Consider the following 18,014-nt stretch of genomic DNA (forward strand, 5'->3'; position numbering starts at 1 on the left):
TGGGCTATATTTAATGAATGAATGAAGGACGGTGTAGACAACGAGGAGACGCTGCAGACATAGAGAAGGCGCTGCAGAAGTAGAGAAAATTTGTTTGTTTCAGTGTAAAAAAATATCTTCCACCGAGTGAACTTCAGAGAAAATTTAAAACTGTTAAATAAAACATGCTGTTCATGAGTTAAAAAATATTGATCTTACATGTGAAAAAATGCAACAAATTTTCACTTTATTAAATGTTTTTCAGTTGTTTTAGCCATTATTTATTGTACACTCATCAGATATATATATATATATATATATATACTGTATTATTTAAATATATATATATATATATATATTACTGTATTATTTAAATTATACACAGAAAGGTATTTGACTGATTACGTTTACGTTTTATCAAAAAATACACCGAAAACTTACTTTTGTAGAGATAGATGTGCCAAATAGCCAGAGTCTTCAAAAGCACAAACACATGCCATGCATGCGCGCACAAACGCACGAACGTATGCATCTAATAACTTTGCAGAATTATAAAATCTGTAAAAAAATACTTTGAAAGCATAGAATGCAACCAAAGACACGGTTTGTTCATGAGAGGTAATAAAATGTGCAACACAATTTACAACCCCTCTATCGAATGGACTCCATGAACCCAGTGTGCAAGTTGTTTTCGTATCAACAACCGGGGAAGTTTTGAGTCGATTCAAGGTTCTGTCAGTCGTGTGATTAACATTTTGATTGGACATTTTGACGACCGATGACGTAATTATGGGTTTGTACTATGACCACAAGGTTTCTATGTGTTATGCATCATTTCTTCTTTTGAAGTTTCTGCATCTATTTTTGTGACGAGGGTATCGTGTCTTGAATGTTTTGTGCGATGTGTTCAGTCAACGGAAAATGTCCCTCCAGGAATGTAAATGGTATGGCAGGAGATGCCTGTTCCTACTAACTTTCTCAGTCAATTTTACAATACATGAATGCTGAAATTATAAACTATTCAGTTTTTTCTATTGTAATTTCGATGATCAAATATGTTTTAAAATGCACGCTTGTTTAATTAATGCAAGTGTCATGATTTAAGCAAAGGAAACAAGGAAAATAAATAAGATAGATCCGTATTACGTTGCAATAGATTTTTTTTAATGTTTACAATATGAAACATTGACAGATTACTTTAGAATTGAATATAATTTTTTTTTCAATTATTTCCCTAACATATATAAATGTTCAGTTTGTTTCAATATAATTCATTTTATAGCTGCCACTTTGTATTGAGACAACTCTTCCCCTGCGCTGTGATGCTGAGCCAAAATGTCGTTGGCGTTGTTGTTGTTTTTGCGATCATATCCGGTTGTACTTCACAACCTGACTGGATACAGATGGGAATAAATTCGTATACATCCGGTCGTATAATGCTCGGCGCTGCCAATTACATAGGTCTGAGGCTAGTTCGGGAATTGTATTTTTACCAAAAGGTATGCTTTTTTTTATATGTTAAGATGAAATTAATTTGTATATTTACAAAACATATATTGAAATTTATAGATAAACTTCCGAGACGCAAGGTTTGAGTTTACGTCGTAAAGCTTAGTTTTCACTTCGCTTGCAGCGATGAGAAACAACAAAAATCATACAGTATTTCATTCTGCCATGGATGTCTTATCTTGCTTTTTTGGTTAGTGTAATTGCATTATTCCGTAAGCATTTCATATTTCGTTGTGGATTTTGTGGATTCTCACTCCGTTAGTCAATGTTCATGACAAGTATTCCGTTGTTGTATCCCATACAAAAGGAATAAAGAGTCGATCCGTTAGAAAATGAACATTTTTCTGTTTACTTACGTTTAAATTGTTGCATCGGAACCCTAGTGATAGCATTCGTTTGGATTTTGCAATCGGCAATGAAGTCACTAAATCAGAAAGCAGTTTGAATTTCCCGCACAATCAAGGCACAAGGTACAGATACTGATTGGAATAATTAAGTTCAACCAGTGTTGCTATTAATTATCTCTGATATTTGGAATCATTGAGTCTACTCAGTGTTGCTATTAATCATCTCTGATGTTTGGAATCATTCAGTCCACCCAGTGTTGCTATTAATCATCTCTGATGTTTGGAATCATTCAGTCCACCCAGTGTTGCTATTAATTATTTCTGACATCTGGAATCATTGAGTTCGCTCAGTGTTCTTGTATAAGCCAGTACTAAGGGATCTGAGTGATGATGCGTATTTCATTAGCCGTCAAGAACAGTCTCACAGACCAGATATGCATATTGCGGTACTGGTATGATATAGTATTTCCATCTTGTCTCTTGTTTGCTAATGAAGAAAACTATAGAACAATAATATATATATAGTTTTGAGTATTTTGTTTCAGAGGGATGGAGCGTTGTACAGAGCAACATTTATAGGAAGAAGATCTTTCGGCATGGTACGTTACAACTTACATTTACATCTGATACATTGTCACATAATACAACATCTGATACATTGTCACATAATACAAATGAAAAGTTCGATTGCTGTTCGTGTTGAGAACTGTTCTTAATCATTGGCTTCAAGTTTGATGAGCTGTTTGGCTTTCTTTGTGGTAGAATAATCTTTAAACGGTTGCATGAATTATAAACGTAGAAAACATGTTTTAACTTTGAATTTATAACATATGGTCTTATAAGATAAAATATAAGCAAAGGGTGTGTAAGTTGTAGTCTCCCTACAATACATGTATAATACTTTCGGATAGATCTAAGTTTTAATAAAATTGCGTAAACTATATTTTCAAACTGGTTAACCGCTGTATTATTTTGAAAAACGTTATTTGTTGGACTTAGACTTTAAACATGATTTTTAAGTTGTTCGAGTTATCAATCGTTTATTAAAATATTTCATATCTAACTATTTACTTGGAATGAAGAAGGTCCTCATCAAAAGTTAGTTTACATAAAAAAATTAATTGTATATTTAGAGCTACGTTCATAATAAAATGTCATGTTTTTAAATAAACTTTAAATATTTAGTGGTAGTGCACGTTTAAACTGTATCTAGCTATACATGTCTTTACAGTGTGGCATATTATACCTAATGCATATCATACCGTAAATACACATGAATTTGTTTATTTTATGTTCTGAATAACGTTAACTTAATGCAGTTATTTTTTATATTTTCAAATATCAAATTAGGGTATACTATACGTTTACGTTTTTAAGAGTTTTAGCAAAACGTCTATTTGTTTTCGACGATTTTGATATGTTGAATCAAAATCTCGTGTAAAGTTATATACAGAATAAACAAAAATGCATAGGCATAAGAACCATGCGTGTCTTGTAAAGGGATGTTACGAGTAAGTTATATCGATTTTTGATAAACGTTGAACTTGTCTTTTTCAGATTCACAGGTGTACAGCTGAGGTGCACGAGTTTACTGGCCGGCCAAAAGTAATGTGGTACAGGTGTCGGCCACCAGTTTATTAAATGGATTGAACATGCATAATTAAAACCGACTTTTAGCTCATTTTACAAATACTTATAAAATAACAATTTTACTTCTTATCAATTTATTTACTGTCAATGAATAAAATGTTCAATTATCCTTACTTAATGAACCACTGGATCTTCGTTTTTGCTTTAGCGAGTCATGTTTAACTTCAAAGTAATTACTGAAATATGATTGAATTGATAAGAAGCATAGAAAGGAACCAAGCAATAATAGCAGAGTCGGTTCGATTGAGTCTGTTTGTGAGAAGTAATAAAATTTACACTACCCCTTAAGGCAATACTGCACGTTTTGATAAACCAGAAGTTATGGCGTTACGTTATTTATCATGGTAGTCTGGACTCGGTATACGGAAATGAAAATCGTTTAATGAAGTAATGGCAATGCATTTAGTAAATTTATTATAAAGGCAACTGTACTATCTCCCTAGAGATAAAAATATGATATTGTTAAATTAATGCCTTAAAATCAGCCTATTACGTGCGGATCTCTTTCATCATGGCCAAATATCTTTAGGAAAACATTTGAAGCTATATATTTTTATTACACCACATTATAGATCATATGTTTATTTACGACTATGAGAAAGAGATTTAAACCTACTTGTAGAAAAATTTCTATTCGCGAAAATGTATCAAAATTGTAATTTTCCCATAAATGCCTATTGCGAAAATTTGTATGAGGTCTGTTTTTTCAAAACAGTCTATCAAAAATCAGGTATACGATCCTAACATTTTTATTTGCCGAATTTTTTAAGTAAATTCTGAAGATTTGAAAAATCAGGTTTTTTTTTTTCAAATTCTACATTGTAGAAAAAATTTTGATCCTTACGCGCAGAACTACATTTAGCCCCCTAGCACCGGCTTAAGCGAATTGAAATGTGTTTATACATTTTCTCGTTCATGACCATGGTTCTTATAGTATACCTAGGGGTAGGGTATAACATGTTTAATATTAAAGATGAAAACAAAAGCAGAAACAGAAATATAGCTCCTAACAAATAGTTCCGTGCGAAGATCATTCGCTTCGCTCGCGGCTTCCATTTAGGTCTGTGAACTTGGTGGGTTTCATTGTACGAACCAACGATGGGCGGTTTACAGACATAAGGATACTTTGTTTCCGTTTAAAATCAAAATCTCATGAACATCAGAAGCAATGTATTAAAGTACGATTTGGTGTTCCTGAGTGAAACATGTGTAATCTTATTTGTGAACAAACATATTTTCTTTTGATTTAAGGTTTTTCGATTGTTTTAATCATGTTTTGTGTATTTGGTTTTTCCGACCATTTCACAATTTATTGCCGTGAAACTATCAATATATATTTTCGGTAATTCACTCCGAAAAAGTAATAGTTACGTATTATATACGTTTTTTTCCCAATAACTCAATAATTATTTCTTCTAAACTGACGCTTGTTAGACAAAATATAAAGAAACGCAGCAAGAAAATTATATCTTCTGAAAAATATAAAGTCATTGTATCCTTGTGATCCAGTTACTTTTCAGAGAGAGAATATGTAGCTAGCTACCTGGTCCCGATAAGTTAAAAATACTACTACTACTGCATGTTACTACTTATTACTGAGAACTAAAAACAGAGCTTTGAGAATCTATGCAAAATTTTGTTGAACCATGTTCAATGTGTCATACAGTTTTCGAGTGTGTATAAGAAGCAGTACTGAAACCAACTTTATTGGGATGGATATGCAGCTCGTGTATACAGCTAGGAATTTTGTCGTTATTGGTTTGGTGCATTGTGTACTCGTGTAATTTCTCTGCCTGTCTTTTTGTATGTCTCTCTTTCACACACACCCTCTGTCTATCTCTTTGGGAGAGAGAGAGAGAGAGAGAGAGAGAGAGAGAGAGAGAGACAGACAGAGAGACAGAGATTTAGGCCGGTTCCATTTTTCTGTAATTTGATTGTTTTTTTCTCTTCAATCACGAACTTACATAAAGAATTCTGATTTTTAATAACAATGTATGTGGTTTTATCAAAGTCCTGTTGTTGTTCCTGAATCATCAGATGTAAGCGAATCGCACTATCTTGTTTGAAGTCCACACTTGCGTGATTTCTTTCTTTGTTGAACATTTCATTTTATTAGGTATTTATGACAGTAATTTGCCTCTAAAATATGAATCCGATTTGTGTGAGTGGAAAAAACAACAACATTTTAATGCACAACAACTTTCAAAGTGCAAATACAACATCTCTCACCTTGTATTGCAATATTAAAACTAGTGTTCCCTTTAAATGATGATTATTTCCTTATGATAAATAAATTTGAAAAATGTAATCTCTAATTATCTAAAGCCATTTGAGCCCTGACGGAATGAAACAGATATCTGCAACTAAAATTACGTATTGTTCACGGGGCAGTAATATTTAAGGAGGATTCAGTAGTGTTTGTTTGTGCTTTCTCGCAAGGACAATGACAATGGAAAGGTTTCTAGTGAGTGTTTTGATCCTATGTGCATTGTTTTCGTGTAGTGTTTCTCAGACCAGTATGATCCTATACCCATTAACACCAGGACTTCTACGCGTATCATGAACGTGGCAGCAACTCATATTGGCGTTGAACTCACCAGGCAAATATCAGCATTTAAAAAGGTTAGTTCTTTAATTAGTAATACTTTCAATTTTTTAAAAGTAGCTGAAATTTATATTTAACCATTAACGTTCTATGTTAGAAAAATAAGATATTCACTTAAAAAAGTTAATCTGGACTATTTCGAACCTTTGTTTTAATTTTGTGGGGTTTAACATAACACCGACTCAGTCACATGCCATATGGCGAGTTTTTTGGTGACATTAGTTAAGGCAAGGACTGCACCTACGCAAAACCATCGGCCTTCTGTAATCTGACTGGATTGCTTCTTCACTCGAAAGAACTCTACTCCCCAAGCAAGGTTACGAACCCACAGTGGCAGCGGCAAGTGAATTGCAGCTGATGACCATAACCACTCGGTGAAGGATGCTTATTCTAATGGATGAGAATAAGACCCGAGATCTCGAAGCTTTTTTTTTCATTTTGAATATCCACAAAGTAAAAAAAAACGCCAAAATTGAAATATTGCGAGGTTCTGATTTGTTGATATCATACCTTTCATAAAGGCGATTTAACTTAGTTTGTCACTGAAATGAAAACATGATAAACACCAATGCTAAACAGTCAGGTAAACTAACTAAATATAATTGTGCTAAGATTTTTAATTATAAATTTGACGAAGATGTATTTATATCAAGGTGTCCATGGTAATGCAATGAAAAAGACCACAGAGGGTTTTTTCAAATGTCAGTATCTAACTTACTTGACATGGCAAATGATACAGTGTATACTAATTGAATTACTTGTGACTTTATCATTTTTCATAACAAGTCTTGTAAGATGAAAATATTATAGACAGATGTTATAGGCCATAAATATTCATTTCAATTTATTTTTTTAGAACAACTATCCTTTGTACATGGTGAACTTTGAAGGAAGAAACAATGTTGGTTTGGTGAGCATGTTATTTTTTAACAAAACATTATATAAAAGTACATATTTTGCAAAATAGCACGCTATGTTTAACATGTCACCTGGTGTCAACAAGATGATAATCTATAGCTTATTGAATATTTCAGTTATATTTGCTGAATATATTTAAAAGTTTACGATTTAAAAATAAGTTCCACCGTTTAAATGTATTCTAACAAGCTGTCGCTTAATTCATTTCAATCAATTTCCGAAGAAGAGGAAACTGTTTTAACGGCTGATTGTTAAAATTGTTTTTGAATGCGGGTGATTGTCAAAATAGCTTGTAGACTGTTGTAGTATTGCTAATTGTAAATGTATTTTGAATGTCTGACTTTTGTTATGATTTTGCTGATTATTAAAATTGTTCGCAGAAAACTGTTGATCTGACATAGTGCTATAATTAAAATTACCTGTTTTGCATACAAAAACAAAAAACCAAAGCGGACAACATATTGGCTGAATTTACCCCTTATTATAGAATATTAGTTGAAATGAATGGTGAAATGATATACTCTCAAACGGAAATCCAGTTATTACAGATGGATTGTAAACATACTTAGACTCCCAAATAAAAATGTTAAATCAGTGAAACAATAATGTTTCAGATCTTAACGTGCAATGCAGTTGTAATGGAACCCGCTGTTGGTGGTGGATACGTGACTCGTTGGAATTGTACGTGGTAATTGTGGACTTAGTAACACAGTCATAAAATAATTGATGTTATTTGTTTAACAATAAAAGAACTACGTTAATCACTGGAGTTTGTGTTCCCATTCACGTCCTTTCTTTTAAAGTGTTCAAGCCTGGATATTGTGAATCATGCCCTTACTTCGCATATTTATTGGCTAACGTTCTACGATAAATCAAGTTCTGTTCATCCAATAAAAATACTGGCGACACTTCTGGGAAGCTACATCTTGCATATTTTTAATCATTTGTCTTTAATTTTTTTAACAGAAACGTAATTTGTGGTGAAACCTATATATATCCAACAATTAACATGAAAACAAATTTCTTTTGAAAGCCTTGTAATTCTTTTAACATAACCAGATTAAAAAACCACGTTTTAAACATCTTTTCACATAACATTCAGTTTTGAAGATGTTTTCAAACTAACTGCAGATTCGATGTATTGGGGATGTGTTAAACAGAAATTGTGATAAAAATATGCGCATTGTTTACGTTCACCTCCCCAAAATTGTTAACCGTACAAGATATTTTGCATAAACGCCTGAGAAGTGTGGATAAATATGTTTCCATATCACTTCATATCAAGTCCTCACTCCTGTAAAATAGGCATGTCCGAATACTTAGGCATACCTTCGCCTTTTTTTATTGACTACCTGAGCATGACCCTAAATATGCACTTCAACCAATGTAAAACTTTTACTTTAAAGCCGAGTTAAGTAATATACATTATTCAATTATTCACTATATGTAACCTTCTACGACAATAATTACATCAGTTCTTATACTAAAAGTGTCTGTATTGGTCTCTTTCTAGAAACATAAACTTCCTCATTCTTTTATATGATTGGAAACACTTTAAGAATAATACAGATGAACTAAAAAAAAAAAAAAAAAAAAAAAAATAAGAAAAAAAAATAAGAAAAAAAAAAAATAAAATAAAATGAACTACTGATTTTTTCAAAGGTTCAAATAATTAAATATGCCATTGTAATAATATTTGTATGACATTTACTTCTAGTCAGGAAACATAGATATGGACATATTTAGTGGAAGTTCAAAAAAGTAAAAGAAGGTAACCCACCTCCGCCCCCCCCAAACTGGACATCTTGTTGAGCAAACAAAACCCAAAAACTTCCAGTCTATGTATCACGAAGAACCTTACATGTTTGTCCTTTGCACAAAGTAAATTTCAAAGTTAGTGTGAAATTCATTTGTCTTTAAAACAAATTTCATTCCTTACATACAGTTCTAAGCTACTATCTTGATGTGACCACACGTTATTTCCATCTCACTTAACCGTGGTCACAAGATGCCTGACCGCAGTCAGTCGTGGCATCCCTGACTATAATTTTTTATCGTTGTGAAGGTTTTGCAATGATGATACTTGTTACAAATATCAACATCCTTAGGTCATATAACCCACGGCAAACCATGTATACAATGTTCCCATTTCTCAACAAAAGCCATTGCCTTCGTCTGAAAAATCTACTGTTGGACATTCAATTGTGATCAAATTGTTTTATTGTGTGTTTTCTAGTAGTATTGTAAATCATTACAATAGCTGAAAAGTTGTAAGACACGCTTCCGTTATTTGACGGTATTTTTGTCATATTTTTATGCTGTTTAAGTACACTTGATACGTGTTCCAAGTGGAACTTAGTGAGCGCCACTTGTTAAAGATTTGTTTTAGTATCTTTATGAAAGTAACTTTATGTTAAGCCTACCTAAAGATACCCAGGTGGATATTATCACTGCCTATCACAGTACTTCAAGCTATCTTGATGACATGGATAATTCGTATATTTCTCCTATTATTGCTATGTACATAATAATATTATCCTTAAGAGCTTCAGTTAGACGCAACGCGGCTTTCGTTGCTTCTTTGCTTTTGATTTATATCTCTTATTTGATAATGGAACTATACGTACAAATATATATATATAACTAGGAAAATGCTTTTAAACTCGACGTCAGTGTCCCTTAACTTGATGATGATGTACCCATCGCTACATCGAATGGTGTTTTCATTGCAAATGTTGTAAGATTAACTAGATTCTGTAGTCAGGTTGAGGTCTTTAACATTCGTAAAATATTACTATGACCAATCACTTTCATCTGCAGGTTGTCATATCAAACACTTCGCAAACATTAAAACTGAATTTGATTTAAAGTAATCAAAAGACTCTTCTTCGATAATGTATATCCCAGCTTAAGTTTTCATGGAGATGTAGCTGACACACTTTGTAATAGTCTTGAGTACAGCCAAAGATTCAGCTGTTATTTACCTTATTGTATTGAGTGACATTACAAGTTTCGTGTTCAGCCATTGGGCGTTACGCGTTTCTCTTTGAATATGCGAAAACATTGTGACTCCATGACAGTTAGCTCTTAAATTGATAGAATATAAGACTATTTTACTGGATTAAGTCACAGGTTGAAAGTGCAGACTGAAATACTGGCTCGAGCGTAACTGTTCCGGGGGTAACAAGGCTCTGCCGAGTTACTAAAAAAGCAGTTACAAAAGAGTCAGATATTTCCATCCGCACCTTCCACCAGCGATAAATTCTTCTTTTTGCATACTGGTTTATTCAAATAGTAGAATAAATAAAATAAAATGAATTATCATCTTTTGAGAATTTTTTTTTATTGTATCCTATGACTTTACACACTCATTCATAAATTATAGCAGAAGAGTCACCGTACACCCGGGCTGTAAAACATGTGGGGCATGTTGCATGCTAACTATTTTCATATTGTGTCTTATGTTTCATAGTTTTTCCGTCGTTCTGGCTTCTGCATAACTTCCAAATTAAGGAATCGTGATATTTTATGCAATTGAAAGTGGCATTTTTTTGACTACTTTGGATACAATGCAGGCGAGTTTGTGATAAGATTTTAATACCTAATTGGCTAAAATTAGTTTATTTATATAGTTTTATTTGCATTGCACTGTCATCTTAATATGAAATATGTTTTCTCTTGCATACAATTCAAATGAAGCTCAAAGATTATGAAATCATGAACAGATACAAGCAAAGTTTTTATAATTTAACAAAACAATTTTATAAAGCACATCACAATACAAAACCACAGAACAAATAAAAACAGAAAAAAAAAAATAAAAAAAAAAAAAACAAAAACAAAAACCACAAACAAGTAGTTTTGAAGGTATTGTATACACGTGATTGCAAAGAATGACAACTCTTGCTTCAGAAGGATATATGTCAAGTACTAATACTTTAAACACTCTATTACTTTGCCTCCCTTACATAGTCCCAAAATAGAAACACAAAAACGTCTTCAGATAAGATAAAATGGTTTCTTTGCACAATAAATGACACATTTAGCAGGGTCAAATGACAACTCCAGCTTCTGCTTGACGCATCCGAATTCTTCTCAGCTAATGAATGCCAAAATCAAATATACAGTGAATTCCTAATCGAATGGAATTTGCCGACGTATCCATTAGAACATCTAGTTTATTTAAAGTTCTTTTCGTTCACTTTTCGATTATATTAAATGCAGTTGAAGATTCTTTTACCTGCACTTGCATCAACACACATCTAGAAATGTATTAGGTATCATTTGAATAGTTTAATAATTTCTCTTCATTCAAAAGATCTTACGCAAAAGATTTTTTTATTCTTGTGTTTTTTGCCGTGTCTTGATGTAATATCCTGGCTGCAAACGTACATGGTTATTTCGTTTAAAGTCCACACTTTACTACTTGTTTTTCTTTGATTTATCTTTGAACATATCATTTTATTAGTAAGTTATGACAGCCATATACAGACACGAACATATTTAATATCAAACCGGTTTGTGTGAGGTGATTGCAAAATCTCTAACCTTGTACTCTGGTATGAAAATCACTATTACCTTCAATTCATAAACATTTCCTTATGATAAATAGATTACAAAAATGTAGTTTCTAATGTAAGGTCACATAGTAATAAACATTTAACAGAAAGAACAAACATACCTCACGTTTTATTCATTGGGCATTGATATTTAAGGGAGATTCAGAACTGTTTGTTTGTGCTTTCTCAAAATAAAAATGGCAATGGAAAGGTACCTAATGAGTATCCTCATTTTATGCACGGTTTTTACGAGCAGTGTTTCTCAGTCAGCCTTTGAAGAGATTCCTATAAACACTCCGACGTCTACTCGTATCATGACGCTTGCAGCAACGCATATTGGTGTTCAGCTTACCAGGCAGATATCAGCATTTAAAAGGGTTAGTATTTGATTTGTTACCTAGCTTACCAGGTAAATATCAGCATTAAAAAGGGTTAATTCTTAGATTGATTGTCCAGCTTACCAGGTAAATATCAGCATTTAAAAGGGTTAGTTCTTTAATTTATTACATAGCTTACCAGGTAAATATCAGCATTTAAAAGGGTTAATTCTTAAATTTATTACCTAGCTTACCCAGTTAATTATCAGCATTTGAAAAGGGTAGTTCTTTATGATATTATCTTAACTTTTATAACTGTTGCAATGTTAAGAGAAGGAAAATATCGTGGTAACGAACGACATTATATGTTAAACAGTGAATAGATTTTAAAAAGTGCATAATCCTGTTAAAAAAGGTGAAGTAACTCCGCTAGTCTCTGAAATGTTTCAAACATTTGGTATTATAATACTTCCAGCATTATTTTAAATGTGTTATTCTATTTCGTTGATTTGAAATGAGGGCAAAAGCAGAAATGCTATCCAATCATACATTAGATTCTTATAATCATTATGAAAAGGAAATTAATCCATAAAGCGACGAATTTTTTAAGTTGTTCTGCCATGGCAACAGAAACATAAAAGAAATATTTCATTGAGCTATTCACTGATGGTACAGTATTTTAGTTGCTTCGTCTTAGAGAACACAATACATTCTTTAGTTTGAGCGCCATGTTTGGACAGTTGTAAAAGACTGCTCTCTAAACAATATTTTAATATATCTGTGCTGCTAAATTATTTATTGCATGAAGTATAATACAGAATGTAACAAACACTTCTAAGGATAATATTGGAAATCTATCTGATCAACTTTACAAACGAAGAGTATATTACTATATTAAACATTTTCTGTCATTAATCTCATCTGTTTTGCACTCACAGCTGGGCCTGCTAACTTAAACTTGCTCGACATGATCCGTTTCTTCTGACCTGTCATTTTACTTGCGAGATTATATTTTATATTTTACTAGGTGCACTTTCATTAGTCACAGCAACACCTCTTTTATCTTAAAAAGTTACCGGAATAAATTTAAATAATTATTAATCCTTTGCTTTTTAGATGAACTATCCTTTGTACAGGGTCAACTTTGAAGGTAGAAACAATTCTGGTTTGGTAAGCATGTTTTTGATTTTTATAAAATGTTAATAGCCAGTTATCTTTTTCATTTCATTAGCATGAACATTAACATGTCATCTGATGTCATTTATAGAATAAAGTTACGGGCACGATAGTCATACAAATTGTATATCTTTGAAAGTGTATGAAAATTATTTCAACAAATTAAATCTTTGGATATTATACTTTTGCTGCAAGTAATGCAAATATGTATCAGTGGACAACATTTTACATTCCAGCCAAAACAAATACAGTTCGTGGGCTGAGCGAGAAACTATTGTAACTGTATATAGATAAAGAACAAGATACAATAGTTTCGCGCTCAGCCCTCGAGTTGTCATTTGAATAAGTATTTAAATTTCACAGTAGTTATTTCTTGAAACAGAATTAAAAAGCATATTATCCAGTCTGCTAATCCTTTTGTTACGTTCCGTTAAGGATAAACTCAAGACCGAATTATCTCAATCCATTAGACTGGAATATTTTTCCTGTGCATAATAAATAGATACAGTGTATAAATATATATGTTACGTTAATCTATTATTAGAGTGTAAACTTCTCCAAATGTAAAATGTGTACACATAAACACGATTATATATGTATGAATGCTAATTTCACTGTTCGTCATAAATTGTGACTGTTTATGTCCTCATGGGCTTTTAGCCTATTGGAATTAAATGAATAAACTGTTCTGTCCTGTTCTTTTTAGACAAGCAATTCATAAATTCATAAAATCATACAAGTTACCGTACAATGAACCTCGCCGAATGACAAGTGACTACTAATCTAACAGAAGTGTGATATTATTAGGCTTAAATACATACTTTGTCAGGCAAAGTAATTTCAAAACGCATCTTAATATTTTATGTTTTGGTTATACTTAGTATTCGATTACCAGTAATGACATTTTTTTCTGATGGAACTAAATTCTACTTAAAGGGAAGACAAAAAAAGGAAACACATGTTTATAAATCCTATCACATGGAGATGCATATTAATTTTGATGAACATTTCAGACCTTAACGTGCAATGCGGTTGTGTATGAACGAACGGTTGGTAATGGATTCGTGACACGTTGGTATTGTAGGTGGTAAATGTGAACAACAGCGGCCTCTTTGTAACTCAGTCAAAAATGAAATGTTCCAATTTCTTCAACAATAAAAGAGACACATAAACTGTTGGTGTATGTGTTACTGATTTACGCCTATTCTCATCAAGTTTCCAGCTATATTAATCACTTTCCAGTATAACAGAAAGTTTCGATATACGGATCAATTTGCCGTTTGATTTACTTATCCGGCTGCGACACTGCCGGTTCTTTTGACCCCCACTCACTTTCTATTTTTAAACATATTTATTCACTTCTGGTGTTTTTCCCGGGTTCCCCCAGTCTAACATGTAAGGAGAATAATGTGTCTATAACCGTTAACACGAAATTCTTTTAAAAGTCCCTTATTTTTTATATATGATTTCAAATATCAGCAAAAAGTTAAAATGCTTGAATCATTTATGTTCTCCTTCACATCTGTGTTAACCTACCTTGACTTTGAGTACGAGTTTCTAAATAAAACAGTATTCATAACTTTATCATGACATCAGGAGTTCTAACTGATAATCAGAGAGCTGCATTTTCTACTACCTGCCATTTTCCACTTGGGTAAAACGAAGTATTTTTACAATGATCATATAGTGACTTTAGAAATAAATATCACACTATTTCAGAAATCAAATTAGATTTTTGACTGCTCATGCCTCAGACGATGCTACAGACTACAAAATTTTGAAGTTTCATTGAAATATTTTACGGGTTTATTACTTTGATTTTAGTTGAAAGTTTGAGATTGTACACAGGGAGTCTAAGATAAAGTCCGAGTAAAATGTAATCATTTCCCTAGTGAAATTGAGATTGTACACAGGGAGTCTAAGATAAAGTCCGAGTAAAATGTAATCATTACCCAAGTGAAATTAGTATTAATGCGCAATGTTTCGGACATGTTAAAATTATAAATAATAGCTATGATTCTGAATATCAAATGCTGAGACGCATCTTTACAATGTGATTGACATAAGTAAGTCCTTTAGATTCCGTTTTCGAAACAAAGTTTTGCATTTTCATTATTGTCTCGAATTTATTCAAACATTTTAAGTTCTGTGAATTAAATACAGTGACTATTTATCTAGCCTTACTTATTTGGCTTATCGGGATGACTTATTTCATGATCTGTTATTTAAAGTTGTCATTCCTTAAAGCCTTACCCGTATCTGCATTTTACTGTTAGGAAAACGTAAATATTGAAAAATGCACCCCCACCCCTCCATAAAATACTGGTCAGACTTACTTGCTCAAATAAATTAAACACTAATATTCATGTAGGGACTTCAAATGGATTGAATATAACTCATAATTTTAAATAAGAGACTTAAAACTTTGGAAATATTATGTGAACAGGTGCGAGGAGATATTTACCCCGACACCGGTTTCAATACACAGCGGACTTCGGATGACACGAAACACAAAACATACATTTGAAAAATGTCAGCGAAGCAATTTTATGCTTGAATGTCAACATAAATTCATTATAAGAGATGTAATCATTACAAATACATTACATACATTGCACAAGAAAACGTTCCCAATGGATTTCAGTGGAGATTTCCTAACAGAAATATGCAGAATAAGTTTGGACGTGACGGGACAGCAACAGTCAAAAGCTATCACGCTGTCCCGAAAAGTCCTATTGTATGGACTACTGTTAATCATACTGCCATGGACATTGACTTGATTAATAAACTGTAAACTGTAAATGCTTTCATTCAACACTAATCATAGATAAATTTGATTGTTGATAAGTTTCAGTTGAAATATTTGAAATTTATTTTAAATTTGAAGCAGAGTACTACTAATAATATGCTGTATGGTGATCTTGGTATTTTACCACTTTCAAGTCGTATTAAAGGTGGAGTGTTAACTTTTTGGAGCAAGATTATAAACTCCAAGGAAGATAGAATTTGTAATATTTTGTACAGAACTTGCCTCTCACTGTCTCAGAAGCAAAACAAGAAATTTAACTGAAACTGAATAATTTGATTAAACGCCTATTTTTATACAATGATATATTTAATGGCGTTGTACATGATAATAATAGAAGTAAGGGCTGGTGATCTGGTACCAGTACCGGATCACCTAGCGGATTGTTGCTAGGTACCAGATCACCATCCAGTCCATCCGTTGCTAGGGACCGCCATCCAGGGGTACCAGATCACCATCCAGAGGTACCGGATCACCATTTAGGGTACCAGATCACCACCCATGGTACCAGATCACCATTTAGAGTACTATAATTATTTACCAGTAGACAATAAGAGAAAAGGTACTTTCTTTCGTATAAGAAATGGAGAGGCCCTGAAAAGGGCCGTTTTGTTTTTGAGTAGCATCTCTACTCAGTGGTGCTATCAGCCGGGGCCCTTTGGACATAAGGGTGAATCCTAACCACCCTAACGTAGCGCCGACCCATGTATCTCTCCTCCATTCTCTGTCTTTCTGCCCGTCTCCACTGCTCTCTATCTCTTAAGGATCGGATGATCCTTAACGCCTCATTCGTTCTTCGTTGGGTGTCCCTCCACCTCCCTTCTTCCCTAGGCGTATTGAGGATACTGTTCTGAAGAACAGCAGCTCTGGCTTCAAGTTGTTGCAGCTCTTCAATTTGCTCGGCAATGGACTCTATTGTGAACGAATGATGGAATGTAGGGTAATGTACTTGCTTATAAAGGGATCTCGCGGACCGGATAGAGAATCAATATATTAGCCAATGAGATTTGATTTTACATGGAGGACCAACATCTACATGGCTAAGTTGAAAAAGACCAGGACTACTGGTGTTTTTTGAGGGATGGGGTTATGGCACCTTTACTACTACCCCTAGATAAGGGAAAATAACAAAGAATATTTTGTGTACACATTTTTTTATTGAACAAGTAACTGTATTAACAAAGAACATTAAGGATACAAATAATCATGGTCTAACACATACAATTTAAACAAAGCTAAAGCAATTTTAAATCAGACTGATCTGCTGTCAACACTGGCAAATGTTCAGGTTTTAGCTTGTGATCTAGCTTTTGCATACAAGTGTCCATAGAATGTTTAAACCAAGTCCTACATCTTTGTCATTGAGATGCCAATATCTTGGCTCTGAACGAAGTTTGATAGTCAATATAGTCTCAAAAATCATATCCTCTGGCTAAAGCGTCCAAAGCAAAATATGCAGTAAACACCACACATGGCACTGCTTCCACTTTGAAGTATATGTTGTTCCTAGTCCAGCTTCGGGTATTGTCGTCCAAAAAGGGGTTTTCGAATAGCTTCCTCTAAGGGTGGTATCCATAAGAGTCAAAGTAGATGGCTGTATTTTCTCTGAAGTAAATAGCCACCAAATGTTCTCCAGGTTTATCGAGTCATGTGGGGTTCACAAATGTAACTTTCAAATGACGGGGTTGCTGGTGGGTAGATGATCCTTAGGACACACTTCTCCATTGAGTGTTCTCAAAAATAAACGATTTATCCAAGATGTTTTGAAGTCCATGGTATTCATGATTCCGCGTCCTTTTCACTCGATCTGCCCATAACTCATCCAGCTTTCCCCTGGTTTCGGATTTGATGACGGGCTAACTTGTCCCTTAATCTCCCCACATATGCAGGGCTTGTACTTTCTCACTGCATGCACGCCCAAATGAGCTCTATTTTTTGGATACTTTTTCCATGACATTGTAGAGATTCAGTTGATTAAGAGCTTTTTCAATGTACAACTCCACCCATCGTCTGTAGAGTAAACAAACACAGTTGATGCTGTAACTGACGGGATAAATCCCACAATACATCCTAACAGTTCTTATGCACTTCATCAAAGATGAGCGTTTGAAGTTCGTCCACAACACATTCGTTTAAGGTGTCTCGCAT

General features: G+C 33.4%; 2 protein-coding genes across 3 annotated transcripts; both read left to right on the forward strand.

Moving 5' to 3' along the window:
* Positions 1–379: 379 nt before the first annotated feature.
* On the forward strand, positions 380–3,610 carry LOC123537910 (uncharacterized). Of its 2 annotated transcripts, XM_045321822.2 has the most exons (4): positions 380–923; positions 1,262–1,478; positions 2,381–2,434; positions 3,393–3,610. In XM_045321822.2, the coding sequence occupies exons 1-4, from the start codon at positions 901–903 to the stop codon at positions 3,474–3,476; spliced, it is 378 nt and encodes a 125-aa protein (XP_045177757.2). In that variant the 5' UTR covers positions 380–900; the 3' UTR covers positions 3,477–3,610. The 2 variants fall into 2 exon arrangements, with proteins under 2 accessions (XP_045177757.2, XP_045177756.2); XM_045321821.2 differs by lacking the exon at positions 380–923 and having other exon boundaries at positions 955–1,478.
* A 7,734-nt stretch (positions 3,611–11,344) lies between these two features.
* On the forward strand, positions 11,345–14,232 carry LOC123537911 (uncharacterized). The gene is made up of 3 exons (XM_045321823.2): positions 11,345–11,944; positions 13,001–13,054; positions 14,074–14,232. Exons 1-3 carry the CDS (start codon positions 11,765–11,767, stop codon positions 14,149–14,151), a joined length of 312 nt encoding a protein of 103 aa, XP_045177758.2. The 5' UTR covers positions 11,345–11,764; the 3' UTR covers positions 14,152–14,232.
* Positions 14,233–18,014: the final 3,782 nt, after the last annotated feature.

The sequence above is a fragment of the Mercenaria mercenaria genome, chromosome 18 (assembly GCF_021730395.1).
Source record: "Mercenaria mercenaria strain notata chromosome 18, MADL_Memer_1, whole genome shotgun sequence".
NCBI classification, from domain to species: domain Eukaryota; kingdom Metazoa; phylum Mollusca; class Bivalvia; order Venerida; family Veneridae; genus Mercenaria; species Mercenaria mercenaria.